Raw genomic sequence first — 25,217 nt, forward strand, 5'->3', positions numbered from 1 at the left:
ACCAGGGACTGTAGTGACACCTCTAGCACTGAGATGCAGTACCTTAGACCGCTGTCCCACTCGGGAGCCCACAACCCATAACCACCATCCATTTTTTTCTTTGTCTTTTGTTTAGGGTGCTCCAGTGAGATTATGTCTGGTTTCTCTGTCTTGATAATGTTGAGGGAGTGCTAGTGTCTGAGCACATACCTGGCCTGCTGCACGAAAATGTAAGAAAGTGCTTTTTTTTTTTAACATCCATTTTGAATCATAGTATATTTAAACTATACAGTTGGTCATAGTAAGCTATTTGAAAAATCTTTCCAACAATCTTTCCCCCCTTTGATAATCACCACTCGGTGTGAAAAAGGACAATAGAAGTTATGCTGCATTGACCTATAGGCTATAACGTCCATGCCCTCATTTCTTCAGCCGCCAATGGATCGCGGTCCATCTGACAGAGGCTGCTGATCTCGCAGTAGTTGACTTTTGAACATTTAAACATATTGAAGAACGATCTAACCTTAATGGATATGTACTGTTATAATCTCCACCCGGCACAGGCAGAAGAGGACTGGCCACCCCTCACAGCCTGGTTACTCTCCACCCGGCACAGCCAAAAGAGGACTGGTCACCCCTCACAGCCTGGTTCCTCTCCACCCGGCACAGGCAGAAGAGGACTGGCCAGCCCTCAGAGCCTGGTTACTCTCCACCCGGCACAGCCAAAAGAGGACTGGTCACCCCTCACAGCCTGGTTCCTCTCCACCCGGCACAGGCAGAAGAGGACTGGCCACCCCTCACAGCCTGGTTCCTCTCCAACCGGCACAGCCAGAAGAGGACTGGTCACCCCTCACAGCCTGGTTCCTCTCCACCCGGCACAGCCAGAAGAGGACTGGCCACCCCTCATAGCCTGGTTCCTCTCTAGGTTTCTTCCTAGGTTCTGGCCTTTCTAGGGAGTTTTTCCTAACCGCCGTGCTTCTACACCTGCATTGCTTGCTGTTTGGGGTTTTAGGCTGGGTTTCTGTACAGCACTTTGTGACATCGGATGATATAAATATATTTGATTGATTGATTGACAACGGACTGTGTAACTCTGTGTTGTTGTTTGTGTCGCACTGCTTTGCTTTATCTTGGCCAGGTCGCAGTTGTAAATGAGAACTTGTTCTCAACTAGCCTACCTGGTTAAATAAAAGTGAAATAAAAATAAAAACTTCATACCAGTTGAATTTGATATAATAAACCTAAGCAACTTTGTCTGTTTTATTTTTTAAATAAATCTGAACATATGTATATTGACTTAGTGTCAAATGTTTCTATAATTTGCATGAAGCTCTGGTAGGTAGCCTACAATTGTATCAGATACGTTTTCTACAGTCTGCCAATGAACTACAACACCCACAATGCACTTCACCAAAAAACGGATTTCCGGTGAAGTATAAGGAGGGAAAATCTAAACATTCTGTCAAACGCCCCTTCAGAAACTACCTAGCTAGCTACATCTTTCTCTCGCCTACAGGTGTATTTCAAGCGAAAATAGAACTACTATTTTGTCCAGGTAAGCCCAAATGTATCGATAATAATATACCCAACAAGTGTCCAGCATCATTGTTAAGGTAAGTAACGTTAGTTGACACAAAGCTTCTAACTAGCTACTGTAACGTTAAACGTTATCTAGCTAGCTAAGGTTGGTCTGTAGCTAAGTAACGAGTTAGTTAACTAGTTAAACATGTCTTTCACCGTGTGTCCTCAGAGAGAGAGAGAGATAATGCAGAGGACCTCACGTCTGAAACGCGAGTTACAGCTGCTTAGCATGGAGCCTTCACCGGGGATCACTTGCTGGCAGACCGAGGGGAAGATGGACGAGCTCCGGGCCCGTGAGTACCAATCTATCAACTTATCGATCTACCAATCAATCAATGAATCCTGTCTTGTCTGTCTTGTCTGTCTGTCTGGTCTGTCTACTTATCGATCAGTCAATCTATATCTATCTATCTACTTATCGATCAGTCAATCGTAGCTTATGTAGCCTCGGTGGGTACTGGTATATGTGTTGAAGGAACTGTTTTCATGCATCTGCCTATCGATAGCCTATTGGTGTTGATCAATAATATATATATACTGTATATTATAAACAGATTATAGTAGTGATCAGTGATGTGGTTTTATATAAATATAAACGTCTATGTTGTTACTGTCTCTCGTCCTGTGTAGAAATAGTGGGGGGAGCTGAGACTCCGTTTGAAGGAGGAGTCTTCTCACTGGAGATCGTAGTTCCCGACAGGTATGATGTGACTCGGACATCACACACACACACACACACACACACACACATTCAAACCTCGGAGTAGATACAGGTCTAGTACATGTTTTAGGTACAGTGATTGTGATGATTCTCTCCTAACCCTCCAGGTATCCCTTTGAGCCCCCTGAGTTCTCTCCTAACCCTCCAGGTATCCCTTTGAGCCCCCTGAGTTCTCTCTTAACCCTCCAGGTATCCCTTTAACCCCCCCTAAGTTCTCTCCTAACCCTCCAGGTATCCCTTTGACCCCCCCTCTGTGTTCTCTCCTAACCCTCCAGGTATCCCTTTGACCCCCCCCCCCCCTGAGTTCTCTCCTAACCCTCCAGGTATCCCTTTGAGCCCCCTGAGTTCTCTCCTAACCCTCCAGGTATCCCTTTGAGCCCCCTGAGTTCTCTCCTAACCCTCCAGGTAACCTTTGAGCCCCCTGAGTTCTCTCCTAACCCTCCAGGTATCCCTTTGACCCCCCCCCCCCCCAAGTTCTCTCCTAACCCTCCAGGTATCCCTTTGACCCCCCCCAAGTTCTCTCTTAACCCTCCAGGTATCCCTTTAACCCCCCCTAAGTTCTCTCCTAACCCTCCAGGTATCCCTTTGACCCCCCCCTGAGTTCTCTCCTAACCCTCCAGGTATCCCTTTGACCCCCCCTAAGTTCTCTCCTAACCCTCCAGGTATCCCTTTGAGCCCCCTGAGTTCTCTCCTAACCCTCCAGGTATCCCTTTGAGCCCCCTGAGTTCTCTCCTAACCCTCCAGGTATCCCTTTGAGCCCCCCTAAGTTCTCTCCTAACCCTCCAGGTATCCCTTTGACCCCCCCCCCCCCTAAGTTCTCTCCTAACCCTCCAGGTATCCCTTTGAGCCCCCTGAGTTCTCTCCTAACCCTCCAGGTATCCCTTTGAGCCCCCTGAGTTCTCTCCTAACCCTCCAGGTATCCCTTTGACCCCCCCCCTAAGTTCTCTCCTAACCCTCCAGGTTTCCCTTTGACCCCCCCCCCTAAGTTCTCTCCTAACCCTCCAGGTTTCCCTTTGACCCCCCCCCCCTAAGTTCTCTCCTAACCCTCCAGGTATCCCTTTGAGCCCCCTGAGTTCTCTCCTAACCCTCCAGGTATCCCTTTGACCCCCCCCCTAAGTTCTCTCTTAACCCTCCAGGTATCCCTTTAACCCCCCCTAAGTTCTCTCCTAACCCTCCAGGTATCCCTTTGACCCCCCCTGAGTTCTCTCCTAATCCTCCAGGTATCCCTTTGACCCCCCCCTGAGTTCTCTCCTAACCCTCCAGGTATCCCTTTGAGCCCCCTGAGTTCTCTCCTAACCCTCCAGGTATCCCTTTGACCCCCCCCTGAGTTCTCTCCTAACCCTCCAGGTATCCCTTTGAGCCCCCTGAGTTCTCTCCTAACCCTCCAGGTATCCCTTTGACCCCCCCCTGAGTTCTCTCCTAACCCTCCAGGTATCCCTTTGACCCCCCCTAAGTTCTCTCCTAACCCTCCAGGTATCCCTTTGACCCCCCCCCTGAGTTCTCTCCTAACCCTCCAGGTATCCCTTTGACCCCCCCCTGAGTTCTCTCCTAACCCTCCAGGTATCCCTTTGAGCCCCCTGAGTTCTCTCCTAACCCTCCAGGTATCCCTTTGAGCCCCCTGAGTTCTCTCCTAACCCTCCAGGTATCCCTTTGACCCCCCCCCTAAGTTCTCTCCTAACCCTCCAGGTTTCCCTTTGACCCCCCCCCCTAAGTTCTCTCCTAACCCTCCAGGTTTCCCTTTGACCCCCCCCCCCTAAGTTCTCTCCTAACCCTCCAGGTATCCCTTTGAGCCCCCTGAGTTCTCTCCTAACCCTCCAGGTATCCCTTTGAGCCCCCTGAGTTCTCTCCTAACCCTCCAGGTATCCCTTTGACCCCCCCCCCCTAAGTTCTCTCCTAACCCTCCAGGTATCCCTTTGAGCCCCCTGAGTTCTCTCCTAACCCTCCAGGTATCCCTTTGAGCCCCCTGAGTTCTCTCCTAACCCTCCAGGTATCCCTTTGACCCCCCCCTAAGTTCTCTCCTAACCCTCCAGGTATCCCTTTGAGCCCCCCCTAAGTTCTCTCCTAACCCTCCAGGTATCCCTTTGAGCCCCCTGAGTTCTCTCCTAACCCTCCAGGTATCCCTTTGACCCCCCCCTAAGTTCTCTCCTAACCCTCCAGGTATCCCTTTGACCCCCCCTAAGTTCTCTCCTAACCCTCCAGGTATCCCTTTGAGCCCCCTGAGTTCTCTCCTAACCCTCCAGGTATCCCTTTGAGCCCCCTGAGTTCTCTCCTAACCCTCCAGGTATCCCTTTGAGCCCCCCTAAGTTCTCTCCTAACCCTCCAGGTATCCCTTTGACCCCCCCCCCCCCCCTAAGTTCTCTCCTAACCCTCCAGGTATCCCTTTGAGCCCCCTGAGTTCTCTCCTAACCCTCCAGGTATCCCTTTGACCCCCCCCCTAAGTTCTCTCTTAACCCTCCAGGTATCCCTTTAACCCCCCCTAAGTTCTCTCCTAACCCTCCAGGTTTCCCTTTGACCCCCCCCCCTAAGTTCTCTCCTAACCCTCCAGGTTTCCCTTTGACCCCCCCCCCCTAAGTTCTCTCCTAACCCTCCAGGTATCCCTTTGAGCCCCCTGAGTTCTCTCCTAACCCTCCAGGTATCCCTTTGACCCCCCCCCTAAGTTCTCTCTTAACCCTCCAGGTATCCCTTTAACCCCCCCTAAGTTCTCTCCTAACCCTCCAGGTATCCCTTTGACCCCCCCTGAGTTCTCTCCTAATCCTCCAGGTATCCCTTTGACCCCCCCCTGAGTTCTCTCCTAACCCTCCAGGTATCCCTTTGAGCCCCCTGAGTTCTCTCCTAACCCTCCAGGTATCCCTTTGACCCCCCCCTGAGTTCTCTCCTAACCCTCCAGGTATCCCTTTGAGCCCCCTGAGTTCTCTCCTAACCCTCCAGGTATCCCTTTGACCCCCCCCTGAGTTCTCTCCTAACCCTCCAGGTATCCCTTTGACCCCCCCTAAGTTCTCTCCTAACCCTCCAGGTATCCCTTTGACCCCCCCCCTGAGTTCTCTCCTAACCCTCCAGGTATCCCTTTGACCCCCCCCTGAGTTCTCTCCTAACCCTCCAGGTATCCCTTTGAGCCCCCTGAGTTCTCTCCTAACCCTCCAGGTATCCCTTTGAGCCCCCTGAGTTCTCTCCTAACCCTCCAGGTATCCCTTTGACCCCCCCCCCTAAGTTCTCTCCTAACCCTCCAGGTTTCCCTTTGACCCCCCCCCCCTAAGTTCTCTCCTAACCCTCCAGGTATCCCTTTGACCCCCCCCCCTAAGTTCTCTCCTAACCCTCCAGGTATCCCTTTGAGCCCCCTGAGTTCTCTCCTAACCCTCCAGGTATCCCTTTGAGCCCCCTGAGTTCTCTCCTAACCCTCCAGGTATCCCTTTGAGCCCCCTGAGTTCTCTCCTAACCCTCCAGGTATCCCTTTGAACCCCCCCCTAAGTTCTCTCCTAACCCTCCAGGTATCCCTTTGACCCCCCCCCCTGAGTTCTCTCCTAACCCTCCAGGTATCCCTTTGACCCCCCCCCCTGAGTTCTCTCCTAACCCTCCAGGTATCCCTTTGACCCCCCCCTGAGTTCTCTCCTAACCCTCCAGGTATCCCTTTGAGCCCCCTGAGTTCTCTCCTAACCCTCCAGGTATCCCTTTGAGCCCCCTGAGTTCTCTCCTAACCCTCCAGGTATCCCTTTGACCCCCCCCCCTAAGTTCTCTCCTAACCCTCCAGGTTTCCCTTTGACCCCCCCCCCCTAAGTTCTCTCCTAACCCTCCAGGTTTCCCTTTGACCCCCCCCCTAAGTTCTCTCCTAACCCTCCAGGTATCCCTTTGAGCCCCCTGAGTTCTCTCCTAACCCTCCAGGTATCCCTTTGAGCCCCCTGAGTTCTCTCCTAACCCTCCAGGTATCCCTTTGAGCCCCCTGAGTTCTCTCCTAACCCTCCAGGTATCCCTTTGAACCCCCCCCCTAAGTTCTCTCCTAACCCTCCAGGTATCCCTTTGAGCCCCCTGAGTTCTCTCCTAACCCTCCAGGTATCCCTTTGAGCCCCCTAAGATGAGGTTCCTGACCCCCATCTACCACCCCAACATAGACAACAATGGTCGCATCTGCCACGACGCCCTCAAACTACCACCCATGGTAACACACACTCACACTCACACACACACACACACACACACACACACACACACACACTCAAACCAACACCCATGGTAACACACACACACACACACACACACACACACACACACACACACACACACACTCAAACCAACACCCATGGTAACACACACACACACTCACACACACACACACACACACACTCAAACCAACACCCATGGTAACACACACACACACACACACACACACACACACACCCATGGTAACACCCACACACACACACTCAAACTACCACCCATGGTAACACACACACACTCACACTCACTCACACACACACTCACTCACACACTCAAACCAACACCCATGGTAACACACACACACTCAAACTACCACCCATGGTAACACACATACACTCCCACCCAAGATGCAACATGGACAGTCGACCTCCACTGTGTGTGTGTGTGTGCAGGGCGCGTGGAAACCTTCCCTGAACATCTCCACAGTGCTCACCTCCATACAGCTGCTGATGGCTGAACCCAACCTTGACGACCCACTCATGGCTGACATAGTGAGTTATGGTCCCTTCGCTCCTACCCTGTCCCTGTCCGCACAACCACTCAAACTAGTTGGTCCCTACGCTGTCCGTACAACCACTCAAACTAGTTGGTCCCTTCGCTCCTTCGCTGTCCCTGTCCGTACAACCACTCAAACTAGTTGGTCCCTTCGCTCCTTCGCTGTCCGTACAACCACTCAAACTAGTTGGTCCCTTCCCTGTCCGCACAACCACTCAAACTAGTTGGTCCCTACGCTGTCCGTACAACCACTCAAACTAGTTGGTCCCTTCGCTCCTTCGCTGTCCGTACAACCACTCAAACGAGTTGGTCCCTTCGCTCCTTCGCTGTCCGTACAACCACTCAAACTAGTTGGTCCCTTCGCTCCTTCGCTGTCCGTACAACCACTCAAACTAGTTGGTCCCTTCGCTCCTACGCTGTCCGTACAACCACTCCAACTAGTTGGTCCCTTCGCTGTCCCTGTCCGTACACAACCACTCAAACTAGTTGGTCCCTTCGCTGTCCGTACACAACCACTCAAACTAGTTGGTCCCGTCGCTCCTTCGCTGTCCGTACAACCACTCAAACTAGTTGGTCCCTTCCCTGTCCGTACACAACCACTCAAACTAGTTGGTCCCTTCCCTGTCCGTACACAACCACTCAAACTAGTTGGTCCCTTCGCTCCTTCGCTGTCCGTACACAACCACTCAAACTAGTTGGTCCCTTCCCTGTCCGTACACAACCACTCAAACTAGTTGGTCCCTTCGCTGTCCGTACACAACCACTCAAACTAGTTGGTCCCTTCGCTGTCCGTACACAACCACTCAAACTAGTTGGTCCCTTCGCTGTCCGTACAACCACTCAAACTAGTTGGTCCCTTCGCTGTCCGTACAACCACTCAAACTAGTTGGTCCCTTCCCTGTCCGTACACAACCACTCAAACTAGTTGGTCCCTTCGCTCCTTCGCTGTCCGTACAACCACTCAAACTAGTTGGTCCCTTCGCTCCTTCGCTGTCCGTACACAACCACTCAAACTAGTTGGTCCCTTCGCTGTCCCTGTCCGTACAACCACTCAAACTAGTTGGTCCCTTCGCTCCTTCGCTGTCCGTACACAACCACTCAAACTAGTTGGTCCCTTCGCTCCTTCGCTGTCCGTACACAACCACTCAAACTAGTTGGTCCCTTCGCTCCTTCGCTGTCCCTGTCCGTACAACCACTCAAACTAGTTGGTCCCTTCGCTCCTTCCCTGTCCGTACACAACCACTCAAACTAGTTGGTCCCTTCACTGTCCCTGTCCGTACACAACCACTCAAACTAGTTGGTCCCTTCGCTGTCCGTACAACCACTCAAACTAGTTGGTCCCTTCGCTGTCCGTACAACCACTCAAACTAGTTGGTCCCTTCGCTGTCCGTACAACCACTCAAACTAGTTGGTCCCTTCGCTGTCCGTACACAACCACTCAAACTAGTTGGTCCCTTCGCTGTCCGTACACAACCACTCAAACTAGTTGGTCCCTTCGCTGTCCGTACACAACCACTCAAACTAGTTGGTCCCTTCGCTGTCCGTACACAACCACTCAAACTAGTTGGTCCCTTCGCTGTCCGTACACAACCACTCAAACTAGTTGGTCCCTTCGCTGTCCGTACACAACCACTCAAACTAGTTGGTCCCTTCGCTGTCCGTACACAACCACTCAAACTAGTTGGTCCCTTCGCCTGTCCGTACACAACCACTCAAACTAGTTGGTCCCTTCGCTCCTTCGCTGTCCGTACAACCACTCAAACTAGTTGGTCCCTTCGCCTGTCCGTACACAACCACTCAAACTAGTTGGTCCCTTCGCTCCTTCGCTGTCCGTACACAACCACTCAAACTAGTTGGTCCCTTCGCTCCTTCGCTGTCCGTACACAACCACTCAAACTAGTTGGTCCCTTCGCTCCTTCGCTGTCCGTACACAACCACTCAAACTAGTTGGTCCCTTCGCTCCTTCGCTGTCCGTACAACCACTCAAACTAGTTGGTCACTTCGCTCCTTCGCTGTCCGTACAAAACCACTCAAACTAGTTGGTCCCTTCGCTGTCCGTACAACCACTCAAACTAGTTGGTCCCTTCGCTCCTTCTCTGTCCGTACACAACCACTCAAACTAGTTGGTCCCTTCGCTTCTTCGCTGTCCGTACACAACCACTCAAACTAGTTGGTCCCTTCGCTGTCCGTACACAACCACTCAAACTAGTTGGTCCCTTCGCTGTCCGTACACAACCACTCAAACTAGTTGGTCCCTTCGCTCCTTCGCTGTCCGTACAACCACTCAAACTAGTTGGTCCCTTCGCTCCTTCGCTGTCCCTGTCCGTACACAACCACTCAAACTAGTTGGTCCCTTCGCTCCTTCGCTGTCCGTACACAACCACTCAAACTAGTTGGTCCCTTCGCTCCTTCGCTGTCCGTACACAACCACTCAAACTAGTTGGTCCCTTCGCTGTCCGTACACAACCACTCAAACTAGTTGGTCCCTTCGCTGTCCGTACACAACCACTCAAACTAGTTGGTCCCTTCGCTGTCCGTACACAACCACTCAAACTAGTTGGTCCCTTCGCTCCTTCGCTGTCCGTACACAACCACTCAAACTAGTTGGTCCCTTCGCTGTCCGTACACAACCACTCAAACTAGTTGGTCCCTTCGCTGTCCGTACACAACCACTCAAACTAGTTGGTCCCTTCGCTGTCCGTACACAACCACTCAAACTAGTTGGTCCCTTCGCTGTCCGTACACAACCACTCAAACTAGTTGGTCCCTTCGCTGTCCGTACACAACCACTCAAACTAGTTGGTCCCTTCGCTCCTTCGCTGTCCGTACACAACCACTCAAACTAGTTGGTCCCTTCGCTCCTTCGCTGTCCGTACACAACCACTCAAACTAGTTGGTCCCTTCGCTCCTTCGCTGTCCGTACAACCACTCAAACTAGTTGGTCCCTTCGCTCCTTCGCTGTCCGTACAACCACTCAAACTAGTTGGTCCCTTCGCTCCTTCGCTGTCCGTACACAACCACTCAAACTAGTTGGTCCCTTCGCTCCTTCGCTGTCCGTACAACCACTCAAACTAGTTGGTCCCTTCGCTCCTTCGCTGTCCGTGTACAACCACTCAAACTAGTTGGTCCCTTCGCTCCTTCGCTGTCCGTGTACAACCACTCAAACTAGTTGGTCCCTTCGCTCCTTCGCTGTCCGTGTACAACCACTCAAACTAGTTGGTCCCTTCGCTCCTTCGCTGTCCGTACACAACCACTCAAACTAGTTGGTCCCTTCGCTCCTTCGCTGTCCGTACACAACCACTCAAACTAGTTGGTCCCTTCGCTCCTTCGCTGTCCGTACAACCACTCAAACTAGTTGGTCCCTTCGCTCCTTCGCTGTCCGTACAACCACTCAAACTAGTTGGTCCCTTCGCTCCTTCGCTGTCCGTACAACCACTCAAACTAGTTGGTCCCTTCGCTCCTTCGCTGTCCGTACAACCACTCAAACTAGTTGGTCCCTTCGCTCCTTCGCTGTCCGTACAACCACTCAAACTAGTTGGTCCCTTCGCTCCTTCGCTGTCCGTACAACCACTCAAACTAGTTGGTCCCTTCGCTCCTTCGCTGTCCGTACAACCACTCAAACTAGTTGGTCCCTTCGCTCCTTCGCTGTCCGTACAACCACTCAAACTAGTTGGTCCCTTCGCTCCTTCGCTGTCCGTACACAACCACTCAAACTAGTTGGTCCCTTCGCTCCTTCGCTGTCCGTGTACAACCACTCAAACTAGTTGGTCCCTTCGCTCCTTCGCTGTCCGTACAACCACTCAAACTAGTTGGTCCCTTCGCTCCTTCGCTGTCCGTACAACCACTCAAACTAGTTGATCCCTTCGCTACTTCGCTGTCCGTACACAACCACTCAAACTAGTTGGTCCCTTCGCTCCTTCGCTGTCCGTACACAACCACTCAAACTAGTTGGTCCCTTCGCTCCTTTGCTGTCCCTGTCCGTACAACCACTCAAACTAGTTGGTCCCTTCGCTCCTTCGCTGTCCGTACAACCACTCAAACTAGTTGGTCCCTTCGCTGTCCGTACACAACCACTCAAACTAGTTGGTCCCTTCGCTGTCCGTACACAACCACTCAAACTAGTTGGTCCCTTCGCTGTCCGTACACAACCACTCAAACTAGTTGGTCCCTTCGCTGTCCGTACACAACCACTCAAACTAGTTGGTCCCTTCGCTGTCCGTACACAACCACTCAAACTAGTTGGTCCCTTCGCTGTCCGTACACAACCACTCAAACTAGTTGGTCCCTTCGCTTTCCGTACACAACCACTCAAACTAGTTGGTCCCTTCGCTGTCCGTACACAACCACTCAAACTAGTTGGTCCCTTCGCTGTCCGTACACAACCACTCAAACTAGTTGGTCCCTTCGCTGTCCGTACACAACCACTCAAACTAGTTGGTCCCTTCGCTGTCCGTACACAACCACTCAAACTAGTTGGTCCCTTCGCTGTCCGTACACAACCACTCAAACTAGTTGGTCCCTTCGCTGTCCGTACACAACCACTCAAACTAGTTGGTCCCTTCGCTGTCCGTACACAACCACTCAAACTAGTTGGTCCCTTCGCTGTCCGTACACAACCACTCAAACTAGTTGGTCCCTTCGCTGTCCGTACACAACCACTCAAACTAGTTGGTCCCTTCGCTGTCCGTACACAACCACTCAAACTAGTTGGTCCCTTCGCTGTCCGTACACAACCACTCAAACTAGTTGGTCCCTTCGCTGTCCGTACACAACCACTCAAACTAGTTGGTCCCTTCGCTGTCCGTACACAACCACTCAAACTAGTTGGTCCCTTCGCTGTCCGTACACAACCACTCAAACTAGTTGGTCCCTTCGCTGTCCGTACACAACCACTCAAACTAGTTGGTCCCTTCGCTGTCCGTACACAACCACTCAAACTAGTTGGTCCCTTCGCTGTCCGTACACAACCACTCAAACTAGTTGGTCCCTACGCTGTCCGTACACAACCACTCAAACTAGTAGGTCCCTTCGCTGTCCGTACACAACCACTCAAACTAGTTGGTCCCTTCGCTGTCCGTACACAACCACTCAAACTAGTTGGTCCCTTCGCTGTCCGTACACAACCACTCAAACTAGTTGGTCCCTTCGCTGTCCGTACACAACCACTCAAACTAGTTGGTCCCTTCGCTCCTTCGCTGTCCGTGTACACAACCACTCAAACTAGTTGGTCCCTTCGCTCCTTCGCTGTCCGTGTACACAACCACTCAAACTAGTTGGTCCCTTCGCTCCTTCGCTGTCCGTGTACAACCACTCAAACTAGTTGATCCCTTCGCTACTTCGCTGTCCGTACAACCACTCAAACTAGTTGGTCCCTTCGCTGTCCGTACACAACCACTCAAACTAGTTGGTCCCTTCGCTCCTTCGCTGTCCCTGTCCGTACAACCACTCAAACTAGTTGGTCCCTTCGCTCTCCGTACACAACCACTCAAACTAGTTGGTCCCTTCGCTCCTTCCCTGTCCGTACAACCACTCAAACTAGTTGGTCCCTTCTCTCCTTCTCTGTCCGTACACAACCACTCAAACTAGTTGGTCCCTTCGCTGTCCGTACACAACCACTCAAACTAGTTGGTCCCTTCGCTCCTTCGCTGTCCGTGTACACAACCACTCAAACTAGTTGGTCCCTTCGCTCCTTCGCTGTCCGTGTACACAACCACTCAAACTAGTTGGTCCCTTCGCTCCTTCGCTGTCCGTGTACAACCACTCAAACTAGTTGATCCCTTCGCTACTTCGCTGTCCGTACAACCACTCAAACTAGTTGGTCCCTTCGCTGTCCGTACACAACCACTCAAACTAGTTGGTCCCTTCGCTGTCCCTGTCCGTACAACCACTCAAACTAGTTGGTCCCTTCGCTGTCCGTACAACCACTCAAACTAGTTGGTCCCTTCGCTGTCCGTACACAACCACTCAAACTAGTTGGTCCCTTCGCTCCTTCCCTGTCCGTACAACCACTCAAACTAGTTGGTCCCTTCTCTCCTTCTCTGTCCGTACACAACCACTCAAACTAGTTGGTCCCTTCGCTGTCCGTACACAACCACTCAAACTAGTTGGTCCCTTCGCTGTCCGTACACAACCACTCAAACTAGTTGGTCCCTTCGCTCCTTCGCTGTCCGTACAACCACTCAAACTAGTTGGTCCCTTCGCTGTCCGTACACAACCACTCAAACTAGTTGGTCCCTTCGCTCCTTCCCTGTCCGTACAACCACTCAAACTAGTTGGTCCCTTCGCTCCTTCTCTGTCCGTACACAACCACTCAAACTAGTTGGTCCCTTCGCTGTCCGTACACCACCACTCAAACTAGTTGGTTCCTTCGCTCCTTCGCTGTCCGTACACAACCACTCAAACTAGTTGGTCCCTTCGCTCCTTCGCTGTCCGTACAACCACTCAAACTAGTTGGTCCCTTCGCTCCTTCGCTGTCCGTACACAACCACTCAAACTAGTTGGTCCCTTCGCTCCTTCGCTGTCCGTACACAACCACTCAAACTAGTTGGTCCCTTCGCTCCTTCGCTGTCCGTACACAACCACTCAAACTAGTTGGTCCCTTCGCTCCTTCCCTGTCCGTACAACCACTCAAACTAGTTGGTCCCTTCGCTCCTTCTCTGTCCGTACACAACCACTCAAACTAGTTGGTCCCTTCGCTGTCCGTACACCACCACTCAAACTAGTTGGTTCCTTCGCTCCTTCGCTGTCCGTACACAACCACTCAAACTAGTTGGTCCCTTCGCTCCTTCGCTGTCCGTACACAACCACTCAAACTAGTTGGTCCCTTCGCTCCTTCGCTGTCCGTACACAACCACTCAAACTAGTTGGTCCCTTCGCTCCTTCGCTGTCCGTACAACCACTCAAACTAGTTGGTCCCTTCGCTCCTTCGCTGTCCGTACACAACCACTCAAACTAGTTGGTCCCTTCGCTCCTTCGCTGTCCGTACACAACCACTCAAACTAGTTGGTCCCTTCGCTCCTTCGCTGTCCGTACACAACCACTCAAACTAGTTGGTCCCTTCGCTCCTTCGCTGTCCGTACACAACCACTCAAACTAGTTGGTCCCTTCGCTCCTTCGCTGTCCGTACACAACCACTCAAACTAGTTGGTCCCTTCGCTCCTTCGCTGTCCGTACACAACCACTCAAACTAGTTGGTCCCTTCGCTCCTTCGCTGTCCGTACACAACCACTCAAACTAGTTGGTCCCTTCGCTCCTTCGCTGTCCGTACACAACCACTCAAACTAGTTGGTCCCTTCGCTCCTTCGCTGTCCGTACACAACCACTCAAACTAGTTGGTCCCTTCGCTCCTTCGCTGTCCGTACACAACCACTCAAACTAGTTGGTCCCTTCGCTCCTTCGCTGTCCGTACACAACCACTCAAACTAGTTGGTCCCTTCGCTCCTTCGCTGTCCGTACACAACCACTCAAACTAGTTGGTCCCTTCGCTCCTTCGCTGTCCGTACACAACCACTCAAACTAGTTGGTCCCTTCGCTCCTTCGCTGTCCGTACACAACCACTCAAACTAGTTGGTCCCTTCGCTCCTTCGCTGTCCGTACACAACCACTCAAACTAGTTGGTCCCTTCGCTCCTTCGCTGTCCGTACACAACCACTCAAACTAGTTGGTCCCTTCGCTCCTTCGCTGTCCGTACACAACCACTCAAACTAGTTGGTCCCTTCGCTCCTTCGCTGTCCGTACACAACCACTCAAACTAGTTGGTCCCTTCGCTCCTTCGCTGTCCGTACACAACCACTCAAACTAGTTGGTCCCTTCGCTCCTTCGCTGTCCGTACACAACCACTCAAACTAGTTGGTCCCTTCGCTCCTTCGCTGTCCGTACACAACCACTCAAACTAGTTGGTCCCTTCGCTCCTTCGCTGTCCGTACACAACCACTCAAACTAGTTGGTCCCTTCGCTCCTTCGCTGTCCGTACACAACCACTCAAACTAGTTGGTCCCTTCGCTCCTTCGCTGTCCGTACACAACCACTCAAACTAGTTGGTCCCTTCGCTCCTTCGCTGTCCGTACACAACCACTCAAACTAGTTGGTCCCTTCGCTCCTTCGCTGTCCGTACACAACCACTCAAACTAGTTGGTCCCTTCGCGCCTTCGCTGTCCGTACACAACCACTCAAACTAGTTGGTCCCTTCGCGCCTTCGCTGTCCCTGTCCGTACAACCACTCAAACTAGTTGGTCCCTTCGCTCCTTCGCTGTCCGTACAACCACTCAAACTAGTTGGTCCCTTCGCTGTCCGTACACAACCACTCAAACTAGTTGGTCCCTTCGCTCCTTCTCTGTCCGTACACCACCACTCAAACTAGTTGGTCCCTTCGCTCCTTCGCTGTCCGTACACAACCACTCAAACTAGTTGGTCCCTTCCCTCCTTCGCTGTCCGTACACAACCACTCAAACTAGTTGGTCCCTTCCCTCCTTCGCTGTCCGTACACAACCACTCAAACTAGTTGGTCCCTTCGCTCCTTCGCTGTCCGTACACAACCACTCAAACTAGTTGGTCCCTTCGCTGTCCGTACACAACCACTCAAACTAGTTGGTCCCTTCGCTCCTTCGCTGTCCGTACACAACCACTCAAACTAGTTGGTCCCTTCGCTCCTTCGCTGTCCGTACACAACCACTCAAACTAGTTGGTCCCTTCGCTGTCCGTACACAACCACTCAAACTAGTTGGTCCCTTCGCTGTCCGTACACAACCACTCAAACTAGTTGGTCCCTTCGCTGTCCGTACACAACCACTCAAACTAGTTGGTCCCTTCGCTGTCCGTACACAACCACTCAAACTAGTTGGTCCCTTCGCTGTCCGTACACAACCACTCAAACTAGGTAGTCCCTTCGCTCCTTCGCTGTCCGTACACAACCACTCAAACTAGTTGGTCCCTTCGCTGTCCGTACACAACCACTCAAACTAGGTAGTCCCTTCGCTCCTTCGCTGTCCGTACACAACCAATCAAACTAGTTGGTCCCTTCCCTGTCCGTACACAACCACTCAAACTAGTTGGTCCCTTCGCTCCTTCGCTGTCCGTACACAACCACTCAAACTAGTTGGTCCCTTCGCGCCTTCGCTGTCCGTACACAACCACTCAAACTAGTTGGTCCCTTCGCTCCTTCGCTGTCCCTGTCCGTACAACCACTCAAACTAGTTGGTCCCTTCGCTCCTTCGCTGTCCGTACAACCACTCAAACTAGTTGGTCCCTTCGCTGTCCGTACACAACCACTCAAACTAGTTGGTCCCTTCGCTCCTTCGCTGTCCGTACAACCACTCAAACTAGTTGGTCCCTTCGCTGTCCGTACACAACCACTCAAACTAGTTGGTCCCTTCGCTCCTTCTCTGTCCGTACACCACCACTCAAACTAGTTGGTCCCTTCGCTGTCCGTACACCACCACTCAAACTAGTTGGTCCCTTCGCTCCTTCGCTGTCCGTACACAACCACTCAAACTAGTTGGTCCCTTCCCTCCTTCGCTGTCCGTACACAACCACTCAAACTAGTTGGTCCCTTCCCTCCTTCGCTGTCCGTACACAACCACTCAAACTAGTTGGTCCCTTCGCTCCTTCGCTGTCCGTACACAACCACTCAAACTAGTTGGTCCCTTCGCTGTCCGTACACAACCACTCAAACTAGTTGGTCCCTTCGCTCCTTCGCTGTCCGTACACAACCACTCAAACTAGTTGGTCCCTTCGCTCCTTCGCTGTCCGTACACAACCACTCAAACTAGTTGGTCCCTTCGCTGTCCGTACACAACCACTCAAACTAGTTGGTCCCTTCGCTGTCCGTACACAACCACTCAAACTAGTTGGTCCCTTCGCTGTCCGTACACAACCACTCAAACTAGTTGGTCCCTTCGCTGTCCGTACACAACCACTCAAACTAGTTGGTCCCTTCGCTGTCCGTACACAACCACTCAAACTAGGTAGTCCCTTCGCTCCTTCGCTGTCCGTACACAACCACTCAAACTAGTTGGTCCCTTCGCTCCTTCTCTGTCCGTACACCACCACTCAAACTAGTTGGTCCCTTCGCTCCTTCGCTGTCCGTACACAACCACTCAAACTAGTTGGTCCCTTCCCTCCTTCGCTGTCCGTACACAACCACTCAAACTAGTTGGTCCCTTCCCTCCTTCGCTGTCCGTACACAACCACTCAAACTAGTTGGTCCCTTCGCTCCTTCGCTGTCCGTACACAACCACTCAAACTAGTTGGTCCCTTCGCTGTCCGTACACAACCACTCAAACTAGTTGGTCCCTTCGCTCCTTCGCTGTCCGTACACAACCACTCAAACTAGTTGGTCCCTTCGCTCCTTCGCTGTCCGTACACAACCACTCAAACTAGTTGGTCCCTTCGCTGTCCGTACACAACCACTCAAACTAGTTGGTCCCTTCGCTGTCCGTACACAACCACTCAAACTAGTTGGTCCCTTCGCTGTCCGTACACAACCACTCAAACTAGTTGGTCCCTTCGCTGTCCGTACACAACCACTCAAACTAGTTGGTCCCTTCGCTGTCCGTACACAACCACTCAAACTAGGTAGTCCCTTCGCTCCTTCGCTGTCCGTACACAACCACTCAAACTAGTTGGTCCCTTCGCTGTCCGTACACAACCACTCAAACTAGGTAGTCCCTTCGCTCCTTCGCTGTCCGTACACAACCAATCAAACTAGTTGGTCCCTTCCCTGTCCGTACACAACCACTCAAACTAGTTGGTCCCTTCGCTCCTTCGCTGTCCGTACACAACCACTCAAACTAGTTGGTCCCTTCGCGCCTTCGCTGTCCGTACACAACCACTCAAACTAGTTGGTCCCTTCGCTCCTTCGCTGTCCCTGTCCGTACAACCACTCAAACTAGTTGGTCCCTTCGCTCCTTCGCTGTCCGTACAACCACTCAAACTAGTTGGTCCCTTCGCTGTCCGTACACAACCACTCAAACTAGTTGGTCCCTTCGCTCCTTCGCTGTCCGTACAACCACTCAAACTAGTTGGTCCCTTCGCTGTCCGTACACAACCACTCAAACTAGTTGGTCCCTTCGCTCCTTCTCTGTCCGTACACCACCACTCAAACTAGTTGGTCCCTTCGCTGTCCGTACACCACCACTCAAACTAGTTGGTCCCTTCGCTCCTTCGCTGTCCGTACACAACCACTCAAACTAGTTGGTCCCTTCCCTCCTTCGCTGTCCGTACACAACCACTCAAACTAGTTGGTCCCTTCCCTCCTTCGCTGTCCGTACACAACCACTCAAACTAGTTGGTCCCTTCGCTCCTTCGCTGTCCGTACACAACCACTCAAACTAGTTGGTCCCTTCGCTGTCCGTACACAACCACTCAAACTAGTTGGTCCCTTCGCTCCTTCGCTGTCCGTACACAACCACTCAAACTAGTTGGTCCCTTCGCTCCTTCGCTGTCCGTACACAACCACTCAAACTAGTTGGTCCCTTCGCTGTCCGTACACAACCACTCAAACTAGTTGGTCCCTTCGCTGTCCGTACACAACCACTCAAACTAGTTGGTCCCTTCGCTGTCCGTACACAACCACTCAAACTAGTTGGTCCCTTCGCTGTCCGTACACAACCACTCAAACTAGTTGGTCCCTTCGCTGTCCGTACACAACCACTCAAACTAGGTAGTCCCTTCGCTCCTTCGCTGTCCGTACACAACCACTCAAACTAGTTGGTCCCTTCGCTGTCCGTACACAACCACTCAAACTAGGTAGTCCCTTCGCTCCTTCGCTGTCCGTACACAACCAATCAAACTAGTTGGTCCCTTCCCTGTCCGTACACAACCACTCAAACTAGTTGTTTTTTGTTGTTGTTGCTTACCACCCTGCTTCACAATGTACTGACCAGTTACGCCCCTGAAAAGGTGTGTCAATTTGGCTCGAGCAACACAGCCATGCAATCTCCATAGACAAACATTGGCAGTAGAATGGCCCGTACTGAAGAGCTCAGTGACTTTCAACGTGGCACCCGTCATAGGATGCCACCTTTCCAACAAGTCAGTTCATCACATTTCTGCCCTGCTAGAGCTTCCTGGTCAACTGTAAGTGCTGCTATTGTGAAGTGGAAACGTCTAGGAGCAACAACGGCTCAGCCGCGAAGTGGTAGGCCACGCAAGCTCACAGAATGGGACCGCCGAGTGCTGAAGCGCATCCTCAGTTGCATCACTCACTACCGAGTTCCAAACTGCCTCTGAAAGCAACATCAACTGTTCGTCGGGAGGTTCATGAAATGGGTTTCCATGGCCGAGCAGCCACACACAAGACTAAGATCACCATGCGCAACGCCAAGCGTCGACTGGAGTGGTGTAAAGCTCGCCGCCATTGGACTCTGGAGCAGTGGAAACGTGTTCTCTGGAGTGATGACTCACGCTTCACCATCTGGCAGTCCGATGGACGAATCTGGGTTTGGCGGATGCCAGGAGAACGCTACCTGCCCCAAAGAATAGTGCCAACTGTAAAGTTTGGTGGAGGAGGAATAATGGTCTGGGGCTGTTTTTCATGGTTCAGGCCCCTTAGTTCCAGTGAAGGGAAATCTTAATGCTACAGCACTATCCAGACTATTCTGTGTTTTCAACTTTGTGGCAACAGTTTGGGGAGGGCCCATTCCTGTTTCAGCATGACAATGCCCCCGTGCACAAATCGAGGTTCATACAGAAATAGTTTGTCAAGATCGGTGTGGAAGAACTTGACTGGCCTGCACAGAGCCCTGACCTCAACCTAGTGAAAAGCCAGAAGAGTGGAGGCTGTTATAGCAGCAAAGGGGGGGACCAACTCCATATTAATGCCTTCCCAGAAGAGTGGAGGCTGTTATAGCAGCAAAGGGGGGGACCAACTCCATATTAATGACTTCCCAGAAGAGTGGAGGCTGTTATAGCAGCAAAGGGGGGGACCAACTCCATATTAATGACTTCCCAGAAGAGTGGAGGCTGTTATAGCAGCAAAGGGGGCAACCAACTCCATATTAATGACTTCCCAGAAGAGTGGAGGCTGTTATAGCAGCAAAGGGGGGACCAACTCCATATTAATGACTTCCCAGAAGAGTGGAGGCTGTTATAGCAGCAAAGGGGGGACCAACTCCATATTAATGACTTCCCAGAAGAGTGGAGGCTGTTATAGCAGCAAAGGGGGGGGACCAACTCCATATTAATGACTTCCCTGAAGAGTGGAGGCTGTTATAGCAGCAAAGGGGGACCAACTCCATATTAATGACTTCCCAGAAGAGTGGAGGCTGTTATAGCAGCAAAGGGGGGACCAACTCCATATTAATGACTTCCCTGAAGAGTGGAGGCTGTTATAGCAGCAAAGGGGGGGACCAACTCCATATTAATGACTTCCCAGAAGAGTGGAGGCTGTTATAGCAGCAAAGGGGGGGACCAACTCCATATTAATGACTTCCCTGAAGAGTGGAGGCTGTTATAGCAGCAAAGGGGGGGACCAACTCCATATGAATGACTTCCCAGAAGAGTGGAGGCTGTTATAGCAGCAAAGGGGGGACCAACTCCATATTAATGAGTTGGTGTTGGTCCTGTAGCCCTCCGCAGAGTTGGTCCTGTAGCCCTCCGCAGAGTTGGTCCTGTAGCCCTCCGCAGAGTTGGTCCTGTAGCCCTCCGCAGAGTTGGTCCTGTAGCCCTCCGCAGAGTTGGTCCTGTAGCCCTCCGCAGAGTTGGTCCTGTAGCCCTCCGCAGAGTTGGTTTCCAGACGCACAAAAAGCTTTCTTCTCTTAAATTTTGTGCGTACATTTTGTTTCCCTCCCTGTTAGTGAAAATATCCACCTGACCAGGTGTGGCATATCAAGAAGCTGATTAAACAGTATGATGATTACACAGGTGCACCTTGTGCTGTGGGACAATAAAGGCCTCTTTTTAAGAAAAATGTATAATGTGCCGTTTTGTCACACAACATAATGCCACAGATGTCTGAAGTTTTGAGGTAGAATTTAATGGTCACTTCTCTACCACCGTCGTCGGTATAGAGTCTTTGGCAGTACTTCCGACCGGCCTCACCTCCTCAGACCACGTGTATCCACGTCAGCCCTCCACATACGGCTTCTTCACATGCGGGATCTTCAGAGGTGGCGCTGAGGACTATTTCTGTCTGGAATAATGTCCTTTGTGGGGGAAAAATTCATTCTGATTTGGCTGTCTCTGACTCCCCTGTGGGTGGGCCTATGCCCTCCCAGCCCTTCAGTTACTGAGCCCCTGCCCAGTCAAGTGAAATCCATAGATTAGGTCCTAATGAATTTTATTTCAATTGACTGATTTCCTTATTTGAACTGTAACTCAGTAAAATCTTTGAAATTGTTGCATGTTCCGTTTTTATATTTTTTGTTCAGTATAATTCATAATTAATCATACTTTTGGCCCTATTTCACACATGTACACGTGTGTATTAATACATGTGTGAATTGGAAATGGGTTTTTTTCCCGTATCCCAACTCCCCCTGAGTCACCCTCGGTGAGTGGGTGAGTGGGTATGTTATCTGTCTCACACACTGAGTTGTTCTGTTTCTCTCCCAGTCATCAGAGTTGAAGTACAGCAAGCAGGTATATCTGGAGAAGGCCAAGAGGTGGACAGAGAAACATGCTGTACAGAACAACAAGGTAATGTTAACAGGTGGTTATATATATATATGTGGACCGTAGACACACTGAGTGACCTATATGTAGTGGTGTCTTCTCTCCACAAGGTGGGGCTGTAACTCCACGTCAATGTGGTAATGTTATGTAGTAATATGTAGTGGTGTCTTCTCTCCACAAGGTGGGGCTGTAACTCCATATCAATGTAGTAATGTTATGTAGTGGTGTCTTCTCTCCACAAGGTGGGGCTGTAACTCCATATCAATGTAGTAATGTTATGTAGTGGTGTCTTCTCTCCACAAGGTGGGGCTGTAACTCCACGTCAATGTGGTAATGTTATGTAGTAATATGTAGTGGTGTCTTCTCTCCACAAGGTGGGGCTGTAACTCCATATCAATGTAGTAATGTTATGTAGTGGTGTCTTCTCTCCACAAGGTGGGGCTGTAACTCCACGTCAATGTTGTAATGTTATGTAGTGGTGGTGGGCCCTGGGAGTGTGGTGGCAGGAAAATAACCTCAATGTCAATAAAACAAAGGAGATGATCGTGGACTTCAGGAAACAGCAGAGGGAGCAGCCCCCTATCCACATCGATGGGACAGTAGTGGAGAAGGTGGAGAGTTTTAAGTTCCTCGGCGTACACATCACGGACAAACTGAAATGGTCCACCCACACAGACAGCGTGGTGAGGAAGGCGCAGCAGCGCCTCTGAAACCTCAGGAGGCTGAAAAAATGTGGCTTGTCACCAAAAACACTCACAAACTTTTACAGATGCACAATCGATAGCATCCTATCAAATCAAATGTATTTATATAGCCCTTCTTACATCAGCTGATATCTCAAAGTGCTGTACAGAAACCCAGCCTAAAACCCCAAACAGCAAGCAAAGCATGTGAAAGAAGCACGGTGGCTAGGAAAAACTCCCTAGGAAAAACTCCCTAGAAAGGCCAAAAACCTAGGAAGAAACCTAGAGAGGAACCAGGCTATGAGGGGTGGCCAGTCCTCTTCTGGCTGTGCAGGGTGGATATTATAACAGAACATGGTCAAAATGTTAAAATGTTCATAAATGACCAGCATGGTCAAATAATAATAATCATAGTAGTTGTCGAGGGTGCAACAAGCACGTCCGGTGAACAGGTCAGGGTTCCATAGCCGCAGGCAGAACAGTTGAAACTGGAGCAGCAGCATGGCCAGGTGGACTGGGGACAGCAAGGAGTCATCATGCCAGGTAGTCCTGAGGCATGGTCCTAGGGCTCAGGTCCTCCGAGAGAAAGACAGAAAGAGAGAAAGAGAGAATTAGAGAGAGCATATTTAAATTCACACAGGACACCGGATAAGACAAGAGAAATACTCCAGATGTAACAGACTGCCCCTAGCCCCCCAACACATAAACTACTGCAGCATAAATACTGGAGGCTGAGACTGGAGGGATCAGAAGACACTGTGGCCCCATCCGATGATACCCCCGGACAGGGCCAACCAGGCAGGATATAACCCCACCCACTTTGCCAAAGCACAGCCCCCACACCACTAGAGGGATGTCTCCAACCACCAACTTACCGTCCTAAGACAAGGCTGAGTATAGCCCCCTGTCAGGCTGTATCACCGCCTGGTACGGCAGCTGCTCCGCCCATAACCTTAAGGCTCTCCAGAGGGTAGTGAGGTCTGCACAACGCATCACCGGGGGCAAACTACCTGCCCTCCAGGACACCTACACCACCCGATGTCACAGGAAGGCCAAAAAGATCATCAAGGACAATAACCACCCGAGCCACTGCCTGTTCACCCCGCTACCATCCAGAAGGCGAGGTCAGTACAGGTGCATCAACGCTGGAACCGAGAGACTGAAAAACAGCTTCTATCTCCAGGCCATCAGACTGATAAACAGCTTCTATCTCCAGGCCATCAGACTGTTAAACAGCTTCTATCTCCAGACCATCAGACTGGTTAACAGCTTCTATCTCCAGACCATCAGACTGTTAAACAGCTTCTATCTCCAGACCATCAGACTGGTTAACAGCTTCTATCTCCAGACCATCAGACTGATAAACAGCTTCTATCTCCAGGCCATCAGACTGATAAACAGCTTCTATCTCCAGGCCATCAGACTGTTAAACAACTTCTATCTCCAGACCATCAGACTGATAAACAGCTTCTATCTCCAGACCATCAGACTGATAAACAGCTTCTATCTCCAGGCCATCAGACTGTTAAACAGCGTCTATCTCCAGACCATCAGACTGTTAAACAGCCATCACTAGCCGTCTACCAACCCTTCACCTTAGAGGCTGCTGCCCTGTGAACATAGACATGGAATCACTGATCACTATAGTAAAGTGACCAGTGTTCCATTATTGTTTACATACTGATAAACTCGTCTCATATGCATAAACTGTATTTTATTCTACTGTATTTTAGTCAATGCCACTCAGACATTGCTCATCCTAATATTCCATTATTTTACTTTGAGGTTTGTGTGTATTGTTGTGAATTGTTAAATATTACTGCACTGTTGGAACTAGGAACACAAGCATTTCACTACACCTGCAATAACATCTGCATGTGACCAATAACATCTGTTAAATAGGTGACCAATGGCATCTGCTCAATAGGTGACCAATGGCATCTGCTCAATAGGTGACCAATGGCATCTGCTCAATAGGTGACCAATGGCATCTGCTCAATAGGTGACCAATGGCATCTGCTCAATAGGGGACCAATGGCATCTGCTCAATAGGGGACCAATGGCATCTGCTGAATAGGTGACCAATAGCATCTGTTAAATAGGTGACCAATAGCATCTGCTGAATAGGGGACCAATAGCATCTGCTGAATGAATAGGTGACCAATAGCATCTGTTGAATAGGTGACCAATAGCATCTGCTGAATAGGGGACCAATAGCATCTGCTGAATGAATAGGTGACCAATGGCATCTGCTGAATAGGTGACCAATAAGATTAGATGTGTCTTCTCGCCACTAGGTGGCGCTGTAACTCCCTGTCAGTGTAGGAATGTTTAGGTATCTTCTATTCAGTGAACATGGATTCATTCTAGAAAAATACCAGGCTGTTTTATTAAGGGTAGTTGGATATGCTGTTCAATGATCAAATATCTCCTGAATTACTTCATTATTTCATTTGAAGATGCTTGCCTTCAACAGTTAATTGTGTGTGTGTGTAGGGTGGTGTGGTGGAGACCGTGGACAGTGTAGAAGCTCGGGTCCAGCCGTCGGCCCTCAAGAGAGAAGCTCGGGACAAGACCGAGGAACATCCCAAGAGAACGTGCCAGTAGCACATCTCGTTTTCGTGCTCTGTCCCCTTTGTGTTGGTAACAGTAATTACTTCACACTTTGTGTTTTGAGATTTTCCCTTTTTTATATAGTTATGTACGGACCTAAGGCTGCGATTCATTCATAGCAATGTTTAGGCAGTGTCTCTTAATTTACAGTATTCATCCCACACACACTTGTAGTTCTGAAAGTGAAAGCATACTTGTTAAGACGGGTCGACCTACTTGTACGGAACCCAAGTCCAATATGTGACTTAATTAGACCTTTGGAAAAATAACTGTTGTTGAAATGTTATGCTGCTTACTCTAATTATTAAAATATGTTTTGAAGCAAA

General features: G+C 50.8%; 1 protein-coding gene across 2 annotated transcripts; it reads left to right on the forward strand.

Annotated features, from left to right (window-relative positions):
• The first annotated feature begins 1,397 nt into the window (after nt 1–1,397).
• ube2t (ubiquitin-conjugating enzyme E2T (putative)) lies at nt 1,398–25,217 on the forward strand. 2 transcript variants are annotated; one of them, XM_045695204.1, is made up of 7 exons: nt 1,398–1,534; nt 1,732–1,853; nt 2,191–2,260; nt 6,326–6,431; nt 6,883–6,981; nt 21,536–21,619; nt 24,775–25,217. In XM_045695204.1, the coding sequence occupies exons 2-7, from the start codon at nt 1,745–1,747 to the stop codon at nt 24,883–24,885; spliced, it is 579 nt and encodes a 192-aa protein (XP_045551160.1). In that variant the 5' UTR covers nt 1,398–1,534; nt 1,732–1,744; the 3' UTR covers nt 24,886–25,217.

Source organism: Salmo salar, chromosome 15, assembly GCF_965601325.2.
Source record: "Salmo salar chromosome 15, fSalSal1, whole genome shotgun sequence".
NCBI classification, from domain to species: domain Eukaryota; kingdom Metazoa; phylum Chordata; class Actinopteri; order Salmoniformes; family Salmonidae; genus Salmo; species Salmo salar.

Coding starts and splice junctions, on each gene's coding strand:
- ube2t (XM_045695204.1), top strand. CDS start 1,745: ATGCAGAGGACCTCACGTCTGAAACGCGAGTTACAGCTGCTTAGCATG. Junction 6,982..21,535: donor ACCCACTCATGGCTGACATA/GTGAGTTATGGT, acceptor TTTCTCTCCCAG/TCATCAGAGTTGAAGTACAG. Junction 21,620..24,774: donor ATGCTGTACAGAACAACAAG/GTAATGTTAACA, acceptor GTGTGTGTGTAG/GGTGGTGTGGTGGAGACCGT.